At 38.0% G+C, this 16,252-nt stretch overlaps 4 protein-coding genes across 4 annotated transcripts; 1 reads left to right on the forward strand and 3 right to left on the reverse strand.

The window, feature by feature from the left end:
* Positions 1 to 4,288: 4,288 nt before the first annotated feature.
* On the reverse strand, positions 4,289 to 5,333 carry MELLADRAFT_72875 (uncharacterized protein; the record flags this gene model as incomplete). Its single annotated transcript, XM_007414774.1, has 1 exon — positions 4,289 to 5,333. A coding segment is annotated over one exon (267 nt), but the record flags the coding sequence as incomplete, so codon positions are not given.
* Positions 5,334 to 10,376: 5,043 nt separating this feature from the next.
* Positions 10,377 to 11,664, reverse strand: MELLADRAFT_66661 (uncharacterized protein; the record flags this gene model as incomplete). The annotated part of the gene is made up of 2 exons (XM_007414773.1): positions 10,377 to 10,661; positions 11,041 to 11,664. 2 exons carry the CDS (start codon positions 11,662 to 11,664, stop codon positions 10,377 to 10,379), a joined length of 909 nt encoding a protein of 302 aa, XP_007414835.1.
* A 1,381-nt stretch (positions 11,665 to 13,045) lies between these two features.
* Positions 13,046 to 14,427, reverse strand: MELLADRAFT_72876 (uncharacterized protein; the record flags this gene model as incomplete). Its single annotated transcript, XM_007414772.1, has 3 exons — positions 13,046 to 13,847; positions 13,933 to 14,000; positions 14,078 to 14,427. The coding sequence occupies 3 exons, from the start codon at positions 14,387 to 14,389 to the stop codon at positions 13,184 to 13,186; spliced, it is 1,044 nt and encodes a 347-aa protein (XP_007414834.1).
* Positions 14,428 to 14,820: 393 nt separating this feature from the next.
* Positions 14,821 to 16,050, forward strand: MELLADRAFT_27169 (uncharacterized protein; the record flags this gene model as incomplete). Its single annotated transcript, XM_007414673.1, has 6 exons — positions 14,821 to 14,928; positions 15,017 to 15,075; positions 15,269 to 15,372; positions 15,451 to 15,553; positions 15,621 to 15,808; positions 15,866 to 16,050. Coding segments are annotated over 6 exons (747 nt in total), but the record flags the coding sequence as incomplete, so codon positions are not given.
* Positions 16,051 to 16,252: the final 202 nt, after the last annotated feature.

Below are 16,252 nucleotides of genomic sequence, written 5' to 3' on the forward strand. Positions count from 1 at the left end.
CTTCATTTTTTCCATATACACAACCAACACAAAGGCCTCAGAAAACTCTCTGGGACCATTGGGACATGCCTTCATCAATTCACACATTGAAGTAAGTTGCTCAATGGTTGCACTTTCCAATGCCGTTTGATCAGACCTGCAGAAATTGGCTGCTCCAAAAAATACCCTCTCACACAAACAGGTGGTTGCAGAACAGCACAGGAAATCCTGAGCCATCTTTGCAATAACACAAAAGGCACCTGAGTTTTCCTACATCACACAAAGTAGTGAGAAATCATAGTAGTGGTAAAGAGAATGAAAGCAAAACTTACCTTTCACCATGAACACAGCAAGCCACCAATCAATGGGAACTTCCCAGACATGCATCCCTCCATCTCATAACTAACGTCATTGTCAGCAGAAGGAGTTGGAGAAAATACATTGTACTTGTTGTCTGTAACAGTGGCATCTTGAATATTGAATACCTTCAGCATGACAGGATAAGATGAATTGAAAGAAAATCAAGATGAAAGATAAGAAATTGATTATAAAGAAACTGGATGATGGTTGAAATTAAAAAGTACATTTGTTGGAGGGAGATTGAGTGCTATGTTAAGTATGTTTGTTGGGAGGATGCTGTTCAAATCAAAGTTTTAGATAATAAATCTAGGTTTTTAGTCACAAGCAATGGTCCACAAGGGGATTGAGGCAGGTTACTTTATACTTTTAATTTGAAACTCACTTTTGATCATGATTTTGATGAGGTGCACTGGTATGGTAGATGTGGTGGGGGAAAGCTAATGATAGAAAGTCACAAGGTGGATGAGTGGGCCAAAGTAGGACAGAGGTGAATTCAAGTATGTGTATACCTTGCACCCCAAAGGAAAGATAAAGAAGGGTCCTGACAAAGCACAGGACTTTTAATTGTTTGGGTGCAGAGCCTGATGGAATTTCAATGAATTATCCTTCAGTGCACACTACAGTACACTATGTGGACCACTATATGTGTGGACACACTGCCAAAACTTGTGAGTGTAGTGGACATACCACTACAGAAACTTTGGACTTTTGTATAGGGCTGTGCATCAACCACTATCGCAAAAACTAGCTTTTCAAAGTGTAGTGCCACAGCACTTTCACAACACTACCACTATCCATTGTGTAGTGATTTTGACCTTGGGATAGATATAGTAATGCAGAAAGTAATAGATTTGGAACGGTTCTTCAAATCTTTCTTCATTCCTTTGTAACAAAACCCTTCTTCAGATTGAGGTTGAGTATTTGAATCAAAATAGGTCTTGAAAAAAGTCATCTAAAATGACGCTTCAGATGGAATTATACAACTTGTACATCTTGATAACAATCCCATTAGGTCAGTATCTCTCTAATGTACAAAGCATCATCTATAGGATAGAAAGATCCTTCAAATGATGTTGCCCCTGGCGCAGGATCTTGAAATCAAAGTTGAGTTTTTGAATTAAATATCAATCGTTCAAGCAATGATCTTCGCATTTGAATCCTAAAATCGAGCTTGATGAAGAATGGCTCAGCAGAAACTAGCGAACGACTGTAAATAGTTGTCTATCATGTCCATACAGGTCTGCTCAGTTTTTTGCCCATCAGAATAAATAAATCACATGTTATACCACATGTAACTTTTTTGACTTTTACACCAAAATGTTGAGTCAGTGTATGTAGTCAATCTTTTGAATGCTTTTGTCACTCTGAAAAAGTTACAGCATGTATTACATATGGGACAGCACTATTTGGCAACCGTGTTTTTTGACCCAATGCCCAGAGTTTGGGTAATTACTATTCATCGCCCTATTTGACTAAAACATTGCCCGGTTTAATTTGTAATTGCGCCGGCTTGCTCAGCAACTTTTGGCTCATTTACTTGTCACATGATGAAGCCAATTACCAATGTGACTCATTTCTCAACCCTTGACTGAAACCGCGACTGACAGGCACCTCAACTGACTCATAAGATCGGATCACTTATCAAATACACAAATTGTTTTTTTGCAATCAATTTCAAAAACAAACGACAAAAAAAGAAGTAGAGATAAAAGATGAAACAAACAAGTGATAAGAAAAACAAGTGTATATTGTAATGTAATGAGCATCACAAATTGAGAGATAACTTCCACAACAAAAATCTATTCATGATAGACACAAACAAGAGAACCTCAGATCAATTGTTGATGTTGATCAAAACTGAGAGAGAAACTCCTTCGTATTGAACAGATCAAACGGTGTTGAAGGTCAATGTCAATGTAAGTGGTAGAGAATTGGTGGTAGCCCGGTTTGATATGTGATTGGAGGTGGTCATAGCCTTGTTTCCCATGGTGAGAAGTCCTGTGTCCGATACAGAAGCTGGTATTGCGGCGGCTGTGGCCAAATTTGGCAGAGTCGGGTCCGGGTTTGCGTGAAAAGCGCAGGTAAGTACCAAAAAACTACAGGGTGTCGGGTCAAAAAAAGTGGTTGCCAAATAGTGCTGTCCTTACATATGAATAACTTATCCTGATGATCAGATAACTGAGCAGAACTGTATGTACATGATAACCACCTATTCACTGAGCCTGCTACACATATGTAGTGTGGGTGTTATGGCTTAGGTGTGGAGTGATTGATCATTTTATGACAAATCATAATCCCAATCATTCTTTCCTGCCCACTTGGGGAAGTTGAATGATGTTTGCAGTGATAGTGAGTACTTTGACGGGAAGTCATCCATGTCCAAGTTTAGTATCTGGTTGAGAAAATTGATTTAATGTGTCTGTATTGAGCATTGATAAGTCAATGAAAAATCAGTTTTTTTGTCAAGAACTGACGTAAGGCTGCCTTTGCTTAGGATACCGGGTGACATCATTAGCTCACACTACCCCCAAAGTAAAATTTCCTGTGCAGAAAAGAAAAGTAGAGGCATGTTTTCCTATAGAAAACAGTTTGTTTTTATGTAAGCTCTTTGTCTTAGTTCCTTGGGCTTCTGCCAGTTTCTTCTAGAGTATTGTCAAATGCTTGGAACTTTTTGACCAATCCTTGGAACTTTTGACTGATCCTTGGGGATTTTGACTGGTCCTCAGGGCCTTTGATGTGCAAAACCATTCAAAACTCATAAACCAAATCCAAACTAAGTTTTTTCAAGTCAGTATGACATACAAAAAGACAACTTTCCCTTCCAAAGCATTTTGTATCCTTACATCTTTCCATTTATCAATCTTGACCAACCTACCACAAATATCTAACACACAATTGTGAACCCCATAATCCAGTTGTGTAAATAAGTGATAACACAAGAAACAAGTGATGAGTTTCCTGTAGGAAGACAAACCACCTTGATATAAATTATCTGATCCAAAAAACACAGAAACCATACCAAAATAATCCATGGTGGCTCACATGATCAACTGTGTTACATTTGTACAATCAATGGGATTTTCTCACCAAAAGATTGGATCTTGGTTTTTTGTGTGAGATAAAGGCCTGATGATCATCTAGGATCCCAACCAAGCTCAAATCTACTGCTTCACAAAACCCATAATGCTTGATTTGGTCCAGTTTTGTTGGCTAGAGTGTGCACATTTTTTTTTGAAACAAAGTGCAATTATTCTTAAATTTGGTTGTAAAAAGAGTCTGTGATTCTGTAACTATACACTTGATATTTACACAACAAGACTTACATAAAAAACACCCTGGTAATATAGATTTGTATTTTGATAAATACATTGGCTGTTTAATTAACTTTTTCCATTACTTACCACTCCTCTACTACAAATTGTTCAACATTCATGAAGAAAAAACAAAAATAAAACTTCAAATTTCAGTTTTCATAATCAGATTTAACCAAATGAAAAGTCTGAATGGTTTAATTTGGATTCTCATATTAACTTAAACCCAACCATATAATTAAAAAAACTTTGTAATCTTTTCTCAAGTTTCAGCAGAATGACAGTCCTCTCATGTATCGAATCCCTTCAAAACCCCATTTTCATGTTCATTTTCATTTTTTAATTCCTACACACCCAAACAAAAAACAAAAACAAAGAATCATCAATTATAAAGCATTGATTGATTGATTGAATAAGTAATATGAAAAAAAAAAATTAAATATAATCAACACTTTGAGATCCAACAAAGGAAAAAGAAAAAAAGGTTAAAAATAAATATTTAATCAAAACACTAGACTAGTTTTTAGGTTTACAACTTGATCATAGAGATAAAAAATGAGAAATGTTCCATCCAAACCGAAACCGAAACCGAAACCAAAAAAAAATGCATATCATGTCAAGAAGAAACGGATTTGGTTGTGTGAAAAGAATGAGCTTGATGTAAAAAAAATGGAATGAAGGAACACATATATAGAGAATGTCAAGAAGAATTGACTTTCGGTTGTAAAAAAGAATGAGGTTGATGAAAAAATGATAGGTATAAAAAAAAGAGAACCACACACACACACAGGTAATTTCAAGAAGAATTGAGTTTGACTTGTAAAGAAAAAAAATGAGGTGATCAGAATTGATAAAAATGATTGATAAAGAAGAGAAAACAAACAGAATGTCAAGAAGAATTGACATTTGGTTGTCAAGAAAGAATGAGTTGATGAAAACCTAACGAAATTTAAGAAAAACAAATCATGCAAAGAAAGATGATCGAAAGAGAAGACTTGAACAAATAAGAGGGAAAGGAAGAGAGAAAGAGAGCGAGAGTTTTTGATTGAGAAAAAAAAAGAAAAAATATAAAAAGAGAACTAAATGAATGAAGAGAGAAAGTAATAATCCAACAAAAAAAAACACCAAGAGTATGAATCCAAGATCAAGACCCATGAACGGTTTCTTCTGAACCCTTTTCAGTACCTTCGTCTGGAATCGGAGGTAAAGCAGCTGTAGGAGGAGCCACCAAAGGACCACTTAACATTCCATTCCGTTCGAAATCCGTTTTAGACGAGCCGACGGTTGTGCTAGGTTTCTTGATGATCAAATGACTTAGTAACGGTCTAGGTTTGAAGGACTCAGGGTTAACTGATCTAGATGATCTTCTAGGAGGACAAGGTAGAGAGGTTTGATGAGACGATAAAGAACTGGTAGAACTCGAAGGTTGGGAACCGAGGTCGGAAGATTTAGTTGGTACTGAGGTTTGGGATCGGATCAAGGGAGAGGTACGGTATGGTGATTCTTCAGGTCTGAGAGTTTCGAGAACCGGATCGGTTCGGATCGGTTGATGAAATGATTGAGATTTGACAGATGATGACCAAGTGTCTGATTTAGATTTAGGAGTAGCCGATTGAAATGAAGTAGGACCCAAAAAGTTTGAAGTGACTGATCTGATGGATGAATTGATAGATAATAAACTAGGATTGATATTCGTATGTCTTGATGGAACTCTTAGATGAGGATCAGCAGGTTGAGTTGAAGGATGACTCATACTTGAATACGGACGATTATTGGTAGTAGTCGTACTAGTAGACGAAGCTGAATAGAAAGCTTGAGTGGTCTCATTGCCCGAGTTTTGTCTTAATTCATTGACGATCTCTTTAAAAGTTTTCATCCAAGTCTTGAGATGAGTGACATCTTCCATAGCAAACATCCAACTAGTTTGAGTTTCAATGATTTGAGAAGTATCTAGGTTCTTACTAACTTCTTTACCTGTGATCTTTAAAACTAACGATTCACCTGCCATCTTGTTTTCCAATACACAAACTATACTACTCGCTTCGATTCGTAGTCTAGCTGATTCTAATTCGTTTTGAGCCGGTGAAGGACTATTGAAGATATGTAGATTGTAAAGTGTCGCTTCACTATTTAATGTGGGATGGTTGTGTGGATAGATGGCGGTTAAACAACATAGAGTAGTTTTCCAAACTTTTGATGATCTCGAATTCCAAAAGCCAACTTGAGCAGGTGGAGTATGTTTAAGTAATGTACCTCTATATCTGCGATTCAGATGAATAGGACATTAGAGAGAAATTCCAAAATGAATGATGCCATGAAGCTGATCGACTTACTTGGTAAAACCTTCTAATGCTGCTTTTGAGCATGGAAAGTGTTCTAGTTCAGATTCCCAGAGTGGAGTGAGTGAAGAAGATTTACTGATCTGATTTGATTGAAAGATTTTAGGTTCACGAGGAGATGAAGAAAGCGAAGAAGTCGGAGTAGATTGTTCATTGAGTTTCTTGAGTACTTTGATGAAAGCCGGTTTATTGTTGTTTGAACGAGATGAAGCTGAAGAGAATAAAGATTGAGATTCATCGGTTAAGAGAGAAGTTGATGTAGACAGATTAGATAGAGAAGATTGAGTGGTGAGAGTTGAAGTTGGGATTGGGATTGGAATTGAAGTTAGGTTAGATTTGTTAGAATGATGAGTTGGGAATTGAAAGTAAGAAGTGGTGTTGTTGGGGTTGTTGTTGGTAGTGTTCGATTGAAGAAGATGAATATCATGGTTAGGAGTGATAGGTGAAGCTGAGATGATAGAAGATAGATCTGAATGACTAGGACTGATGATTTGATTTGATTGATTGAGATGGTTAGCACTGTTAGCAGTAGCAGTACTGTTGATCGAAAGTGAATGATGATTGTTATTCGATTTCTTAATTTGGTTATTGTTGATTTGATGATGAAAAGTAAAATGTGATAAGAAAGATGAAACTCTCTTTGTAGTCTTAACTTGATGAGTAGTTTTATCCATCATAATAAGTAAATCTTGAGATATCAATCTGATAGTATATGTACTTTAATGATAAAATGAGAAATCTGATGAAGATGACTGAGTCTGATATGATATCGATTTGAGTCTGATGAGGATTAGAAAGAAGACTTCAAGAGAAGATAGAGTCTTTAGTTTAATTTGGATTTAATTTAATTTTATTTAATTTTCTTTCTCATCAACTTCTCTCTTTCTCTTTCTCATTCAATTTCATTCAATTCTACTATTCATCATTCTCTCAGCAACCAGTCAATCACTCTCATTCTCATTCTCACTCTCACTCTCACTCTCACTCTCACTCTCATTCTCATTCTCACTCTCACTCTCACTCTCACTCTCACTCTCACTCTCACCACTCTCACTCTCATTCACTCACTTCTTAAAATCAATTCAATCCACATCTTACATCCATAATGGTAGAACTTGACTACTTAATCTTCTAAATTAAAAAGCTAGCTTGGTGAAAATTAAAAGAAAAAGCGCATTGATCAATATAGACAGATTTAGAATGAGAAAATCGGATTCATATCGGACTACATACAAAGATCTCTATAAATAGACCTCAGCATACATAACACAGAGACAGAGACACGGTTGAAAGAGAAAACACTTCTTCAGTTACTTCAATGCTTTGTCATTTCTCGACTTTCGACTGGTGCACTTGCATGGAGAGTTCTGTCATTCGAGTCGGTGTATGCACGTGCTTTACTGCGGAGTGCATCTTGAATATACAATCAAACCTGTCATAAGACATACTCCATGGTCCGAGTCCGACTAATTTAAGGTGCCCCCGGGAACAGACCTGCCGACAGGGCCAAATTTGGTCGTGCACCGTGACAAGTTGACCTTTGACCGAGCAACCGACGACATCAACTCGGCTCATGAAAGGTGATCAGGTGCAACATTCGAAAACATCTGACCCTTTGACTGCCACACATCAACCTAACTGACAGCAATAAATCATCAATCCATTACATCATTCATCGGGCCTCTTTTTGCCGAGGGCATGGTCGAAATTTAGAAACGTTTCCAAAAAAAAAAAAAGGTTCCCAGCGCACCGAGATCTAGGAACGGGCCCAATTACATATAGGTGTTGTATCAGTTTGTCATCTTATCCAGAATGGAACATAGTTGTTGGACAAATATTCCACTTGTCTTGGGGTGACTGCTTGGGATATATTTTCTAGAAATGGTTGATTTGAGGTGTTGAAGTATGTATGTTCTTGCCAAGTTTATGTCAACAATGATGATATGTATGGAATTCCCTTAAAGGATCATTTGGACCTATATTCATCTTATAGGTGTATGGTTCAAAGTCTTTTATCTTCTGGTAATCTTTTTGATTGATAAGGTTTGTCAAGTCTGGCCTCTGAGTTTCATGGATGTTTCATCCAGTAAAATATGTGAGGACAACTTGATGCTAGATATGTTGTTCCAGGTGTGCAACAGGTTCTAAAAGTGAGAGCACCTGAACACCTTGCTCCTAGATTTTTATAAGGATGCAAGAACTGAGCATCTAATAAGACAGAGCACAAATTCAATGGTTCATTCACTTGATCCACCTTGCTAAACATTTAAATCATCTATTATTTAAATGACTGACCACTCTGATCATAATAGAACATAACATAAGTATTTTCAAGGCAATTTCATCTAGCACAGTAGAGAATAAGAACAGACATCTGTAGTGCAACCAAGATCCAACACAGAAAAAAGTAAAAGGGTATGACGATACATGTTGAGTTGCTATGTGAAATTTGATTGACACAAAGCGATTAGGAAAGAATAATGTAGGAAAAGTGTGATACAATTGATTTGAATGTCTTTTGGGATCATTTGAAAGCTGTGTATATGGGTATATGGTATAGTGTATGGTGGCAAACTGTTGTCAATCTCAAACTAAGGCCTAAAACGATTCCTAGACCACAAAATTGGTTGTTTTGACCAGCAGATTCAGGTTCTGGAATGATTTTATTGAGAGCCTTCCATGCAATTTTTTTTTTTCAAAATATTAGATCCATGCCAAGACGTTTTAACTTTTTTGATTTTATTTTAAAGTCTTGGACTGTAATCTCAAGGGCAAACCATGCATATCATTTTGGAGAAAACCAGTGATTTTCTGATCTTTTCTGAAAAATTTAATCTCCTTTACCAATTCTATCACATCTACATGTATTTTTGACATAGAAAGTTGAGGAGAAGCACAATGTTTAGACCCAAGAGCTTGTATGGGCTTGGGACAGTAAACCAAGCTTGAGTCAAAGAAGCAGTGAACCATCTTGACAACAGAACTAGGTTTCTACTTTATTGAAGATTCTGAAATTTAAGCTAGTGGGGCCAAAAGGACAATTTGTTGAGTATTTACTTGATCCCACTTTTCCAAACTCTTGCCTCCTCACACTACACAACAATAATCATAATCTCGCAAAAATGATCAGCCAGGCACTTCAAGTTGAACTCCAGAAAGTCTCAAAAATATTCATGATGTAGAACAAGTTCAATCATAGGAAGGACCTTGTATGCCTTGCAATGCACTATCAAAAATTCTCTGGCCTTTTTGAGGATTTGAAATCTGTGAAGATTCTAGACCAATCATTTGTCATCATGATGATATTCATTGCTGTCTTTGAAACTAGACAAAAATTGTATTAGAATCAAGAAATATATTTTTGTTTGATGTTTCTATAGTTGTTGCCTCTTTGCCTTTGGCGCGGCTTGTCTATGCTCAGAGGCAGACAATTTTGTACCGTAATGGGAAGATTAATGTAGTGAACAACTCAGTATGGTACGGCAAGAACTTACTGTACCTTACAGAAACAGCCTCTGTAGAGCCATAAAATCCAAAAATTTGTAAATAGCCATTCATATTGAATGAATGACAAGGGAAAACCAAGGACATTGATAGTAAATAACATAGAAGAGTCTAATCTGAACTGAACTCCTCCCAGATAAATTTGACATTGAGTCATTAGTATCCATTCTTCATTGATGCTTGATAAGGTTTTTTCCATACAGGCACAGATTTGGAAACAAACTGCTGAAGACCAGTTGTGGTGTATCTGATCATAATTTATGTACTTGCTGTACCCTGGTTTGTAGACAAATCTGGGGTGTTGACAATACCCTTCATGACTTTCAATACAAAACACAAATTCTCAGTCTGTTCTTGCAAATTTCATCAATATCTCTCAATTGTTGAATTATCACCTTGGCAAGAGCTGAAACCCGACCCCTGGTGTCACCTGGACCACAGAAATAGTGAAGTATGTGAGTTGAACTGGTCTGGTAACATTGGGGAGCCGATATGGAAGACCCAAGAGTGGCTTCATCAGATTCATGATGAAGGAGTGGGAACCAGGACATTTTATGATGATGAGGGTCAAAAACAAAGGAATTCATGTAAAAATGGCAGTAAAGATAGTATAGAGAAAAAGATCAACTCAAAGTAAAATCAAATGTAAACTGAACATTAAATCAAACAAAGGTAAATTGGGTTCAAATTAATATTCTTGATTGATCTCAATAGTAGCAAGGAGGACAAATAGGTTAAGATTTCAACATAAAACAAGGGGATTTCCATGTTCAATTGATCTCAAGAGGAGCAATGTATCACCCAATGAAAGATGGAGCTGTCTGTGGTATCACAGGACAACTACTACACAGAGTTTTTGGTGTGGGGCTCATCTTTAACACAACTAGGACTCTGTCTTTTTCCAGAGGCCAAAAATCCCCTGAATTTCCTCAAGCAAAGGTGGCCTGTCTTGCAGAAGTGTGGTCAAATGAGATATTATCTCATCCATACAATGTTCCTCCAGGATACCACTGGGATCTTTCTTGGGAATTGGATATTTTTCCACGTATTTTGTGAATTTCTCTTTCAATGACACAAGATTCTTCTTTTTTATTGTGACTGGAAAGTTGATGAAACATTCAAAGATGTTGTCAAACTCAGGTGAAGTATCATGAGATTTGCTTGAAATCTTTTGTTTGAGAGAGTATATTAGTGATTCCCGTTGAATGGCTTCATGTATGGCTATTTTAAAAAGATTATGATCAGACCCTTCCATCACCAATGTAAAAAATGCAGCATTGCTCACTTGGATATGACAATTGACCTGGCCCATGGGATAGCCCCAATTTCTGGTGAACCAAAGTTGCCAAGTCAAAATCTATGCAGCAAATAAAGACTCAGATATCATAGATCAAGAACCCAATTTCCAAAATGATGAATGCCTGACCTTTTAGTAGAGTCAAATCAAATTCCCCCCGGCCCGTCATGTCTGATAAGCCAAGCTGTGAGCCAGGTGGAATTTCTTTGAATGTTTTCTCTGGAATCCGACTTTTCCCATATGAAAGTACCCCAACAGCCCACATCCTTTCCATTTCACTGAGTGAATCATCTTGAAGTGCATCATAAGTGGGTGTGATCAATTTTCTCCAAATCATTTCTGGAGAAGGAGGGGAACCATGGTCTCCAAGGCTAAGGACTATATCAATCACCCCTTGAACATTGGTGAAATCCTTTGATTCACCAGAAACCTTTTTTGCAACATCATAGATCCTTGTCCATCTTTTGACAGAAGTTTGCTTATACCAAGTCACAAACTTGCCAATGCTAAGCAATTTGGATTTTTTCATCTTATAGTTACGTCCAAGAGGATCCTTGGTAATTCTATCTATGGGTGATAGTTCTGTCTGAAATTCTCCATCAGTCCATCTTGATGAATCAAAACTTTCAGACCCTTCTTCTGGGATTTGAGGCAATTTTCCTATGATTCCAGGCCCTTCTTCTATGATTGTAGGGCATTCTCTTATGATTTCAGGCCCTTCTTCTATGATTTCAGGCCCTTCTTCTAAGATTTCAGGCCCTCCTTCTATGATTTGAGATCCTACTTCTACAATTTCATGATTGCCAAAGCTGGGGGCTGAGTATACTTTCTCAAGAGAGACAAACAAAACTGACAGGAGAACAATAAACTTCATATGGAATGAAAGTTTTGAAGTGGAAAATCTTGGTATGATTTTGAATGGAAACTGTGGATGGATTTGATTTGGAAAAATCAAGAAAGGGGTTAGATCATTTGAATATCATCTCAGGCAAGTTTCTATTACACATGCTGAAGATATGTCACCCAGGCCAACAAAACATGTGCAGAAAGCAGGTGGAGTATAGACTCACAGATACTGGAACATGTTATTGATCTGTCAAACTCAACTAAAATATAGTCTCAAAATTGCTGTGTGAAACACCACAATGTTTCCCCACAACTTGCTCCATGTGTTTGCCATTCAAAAAGAATGCTGTTGCCTTATTATACCGCAGCCCTGGCTGGGTTTGCGACTGATGTGACACACACAGTCTTGTGGAGTAAATGCTTCCAATATATATCACATTGATACAAGTACCACCCTAATTTTAATTGCCACTCAGTCCCTACTAGAGTAGCAGCCTGCAATGTGTATCTGCACCTGTACTGAGTCTGAGGGCCGGGACCTTTTGTTAGGTGGAATAAGTACTTCACATGCCTACATCACAGTGGTCACTGAGATTTTGGGTACTGCACCATTTCACATCATATTCTGTTCAGTTTGTGCCCTCACTGAAGTACTCTGCGCAACTTGCCCTGCATATGTTGACTGTCTATTTTCAATTTGAGGCAATAAGGTATGGAGATCTTTTATACTTGTACCTGTCATATGCATGTTTCTTCTTGTAGATCTCAATATCAGATTGCAAAGTGCATATGATGTCACAAGGATGATTTGAAACTTACAATACAAGCCAAAATGAGTGTACATCCAGAGAAATTGTGGCAATTGGATATATTCATGTTGAGATTGAGTAATGAGCTGAGAAAATGTGGGCACAGGCAAGACACAGAGTCACAGCTCTTCCATACTCCCCTGGGATCTGAAGTGGATTGGAAATTCAAGCTGATATTGTAACATACAGGCATGTAATATATGCAGGCTCCCACCAGGGCCACCCCATGGCAACAAACTTATAAAGGATTACCTGGAAGATGGAGTTCTAGGCAAGGCATGAGAGAGCTGTGAGCTCGAGAATATAAAATGAGTCTCTATATCTCAACCAGCTGACACAAACATGATTACTTCTTGACAAATCCATAGTGATGATGATGGCAATGCACCTTTCAGAATGGTACAACAAGCCACGTGGAAACTTTTCGAAGGCTCATGTATACTAAAGGTTGATGGGAAATGCAGAACGGAATACCACAAGGTTTTGTGTGGTCATCTCCAGTGCCATGGCAAGTACACTCTACTGCTGATATGTCGTGACACTATGCATGCTCCAAAGATACTCACAGTGATGTATTGCACGCGCCCATGCTCATTTGATAGTGGTACTATTTAGTGTATCCAACACGAGTATGACACGAATTTGGATTGAAGTTGAGAAAAGAAAAATCTGCAAAAAGACAAGTGAAGAATGATAAGATTACATGGAACTTCAAAACAATAAGATGATGACCAGATATCATTTGGAGGCCTTTCGAGACGCTTTATGACGAGGTTTCCTTGGTGCTCGTGTAGGTTTACTAGCTTTAATATCACTTGTACTGACATCGGCATTTTCAGTAGTAACAGGATCCTTGGTGGCAGCACCGATAGCCGAGACGTCATTTGTGATATCAACCTCGGACGGTATGTTTGTGGCTTGTTCTGTTGAATTGTTGGAAACTTCGGGAGCGACAACAGTAGGTTCTTCCACAGCATTCGAGACGATGGTACTTGGTTCGACAATTGTGATTGAAGCGACTTCTTCGGTTGTAGAGATAGGATCAGAGACGACCACTGGGTCTTTAGAAGATCCAGCTTGAACTTCCTCATCTTCTTCAACTACTGATAACTCATTTGATTTCTTCTGATCCTTCCCTGAACCAGCAATTGCAAGTTTAGCTTTCTTCTTCTTCTTTAACATCGCCATAGCTACCGCACTCTTGACTTTTTCAATTCCTTCCTTTGATTGTTCTAATTCTTTACTATCGTTTAATCTTCGTTTGCGTACATTGCCTTCATCAGTTCCATTGACAAGAGAATCTAGTCGAGCGATTTCTTCATTCAAAGCGACTAATTTGGCTTCGTTTTCGCGTCGTTGAGCTGCTAGACGTTCGGGTTCAGATGCAATCGCGGCGGCAAGTCTAGATAGAAAGGGAAATATATCAGAAGAGTTGAAATTGACCATTGGAGACGGGAGGAATCTGAGGTGAGTGAGCTTTGTCTTACTTTTTGGCTTCCTTGATGGTTGAAAGCCTTCTACCTGTCAAATCTCGACATGAGTCGTTGTTTTGAGTCTAATCGAGCATCACAAGAAGATGTGAAAGGATTATGAGTGTTTTGAGCATAAAGAAGCTCTGATGGCTGGAAATACCTTTTGAGAGCTCATCCGACCACCAGCAGCTCGCAATTGACTACCGAAACCCCCCTTTCCACCCAAAACTTTAGGGACCAAACGAAGTTGAATGAATCGAGCATCTTGACCTAAATTCAAGTCGAAAAGTTGACCAGTAGTAGAAGGATTGATAGAACGTCCAGACGAAGTTGATAATGATTGTTGATCGATTGATAAGATTGGACTAAGGATGTGAGGTAAGCTTGAGATTGAAGTAGATTGAGGTAAAGAGAATGAGATAGTTGAGAAAGGATGAAAGGTAGAGACTAGGATAGAGATAGAAGGTGACATGATTGAGATTAACTATTTGAATTGGTTGAAGTTGGCTGTTGAAGTTGAGAAGACTGGCAGTCTGGAAGTGGTCAAAACGAGAAATTGTGTCTTGGAGATTAAAGAGGACCTTAGTGTTATGTACATAGGTTAGGGATAAAACCCCCTTAGTTTCTGACTAGCCTGAATGCGCTGTCAACCAAATCGGAGAAAAAAGAACCATCGAGTTTGCAAATCCATTCTTTCATTGAACTTCTTGTACACTTTCTCGGATCTCAAGACAAAGAAGGACAAAAATGAAAGAAAGTAATTCAATCTTTTCATCAAATCGATCAAAGATTCAAGCTGGTGATATCCTCATCGTTTATCATGTAAGTTCATCAACATCAAACTTTTCATATTCTCACTCACTCTTACAAGGACATCTTCGATTAATGATGATGTTTATTTAGTCTAGAGATAATCTATCATCCATCGTGGTATGTCCTGGTAAAATCTTGAGATCGAAATTTGGTGAATTTCCTCATGATGAAATGATAGGAATTCGATTTGGTTCTAAAGTAAGTTCTCTTCCATTCCTTTTGATCAAATCGAACCCTTTTTTTCAATTGATGGATTAATTGTACATCTTTTTTTTGGAATTTCTAGTTCACCAGTAAAAATAAAAAAGGTTTTACTTATCTTTTAAGACCAACACCGGAGTTGTGGTAAACCTCAATATCAATTATATATATACTTGTGTAAGATTCATTTAATGAAGGTAGCAGGTTTTTGAATTAAGTTTTCATACCTGCTCGTCCAGAGATCACTTTTGGCTCTAACAAAACACTTTACTTTACTTTGGTTTTTCTCTCATTCTTTGATTTCGACTCTTGATCCTCTATTCTTGGGTTCTTTCAGGACACTTGCATTACCACATCGGACTCAAATTTTATATCTACCTGATATTGCTTATGTTACGGGTCAACTTGATCTTAAACCCGGTTCAATTGTTATTGAAGCTGGTGAGATTGAAGTTTCAACATTATCTTTTCATCTGAGATCCTCATGTTTTTTCTCTTTCCACGCGTTCTTCTACCTAGGTACTGGATCTGGATCTTTTTCACATTCGGTCGCTCGAACAATCGGGGATGAAGGAAAACTTTTCTCATTTGAGTTTCACGAAGAACGTTTTTTGAAAGCCGAGTCAGTCAACCATGTCTCATTGAGATCCATTCTGCTCTTCAGACACTGACCAAGATTTCTATGATAGAGCCGAGTTTAAATCGCATGGACTACTATCTAGTGAAGGGGGTCCAATTCGGCTAGAACATCGGAATGTGATCAAAAATGGATTTGGCGATCTTCAAGGAAACCAGGTTGACGCGATCTTTTTGGACTTACCTGCTCCATGGGATGCTCTAGCGGACGCGAAACGAGTGATGAACGTAAGTAAACTTTGTCGATGTCCCGGCCATCCAATGTCCTAATCTTTGCCATCCTTCTTTGTTCAGAGAGTGTACACGTCTCGTATCTGCTGTTTCTCGCCTTGTATGGAACAAGTTCAAAAAACTTGTCAAACCCTACAAGCTCTTGGTTTCTCGGAGATCACCATGTTTGAAACCCTATTACGAACCCATGAGCCCGTTTCCATTCCAATGCCAACAGTCGCTAGTGCAGTGACACGGATCCAGGAAGTTGAAAAGAAGAAGGAATTAAGACGTGATCGACAAATTGCAGAAGCGAAAAAACGCAGAGAAGCAGTTAATACTACTACGAATGAAGATGAACAACCATCAACTGAAGAGCTTGAGAATATATCAACAGAACCTTTGACGAAAAAACGATCAAGGAATGATGACTCACCTGATACGCCTGTTTTGGATGCATCCACCCCGCTGAATG

Source organism: Melampsora larici-populina (assembly GCF_000204055.1).
Source record: "Melampsora larici-populina 98AG31 unplaced genomic scaffold MELLAscaffold_45, whole genome shotgun sequence".
Taxonomy (NCBI): domain Eukaryota; kingdom Fungi; phylum Basidiomycota; class Pucciniomycetes; order Pucciniales; family Melampsoraceae; genus Melampsora; species Melampsora laricis-populina.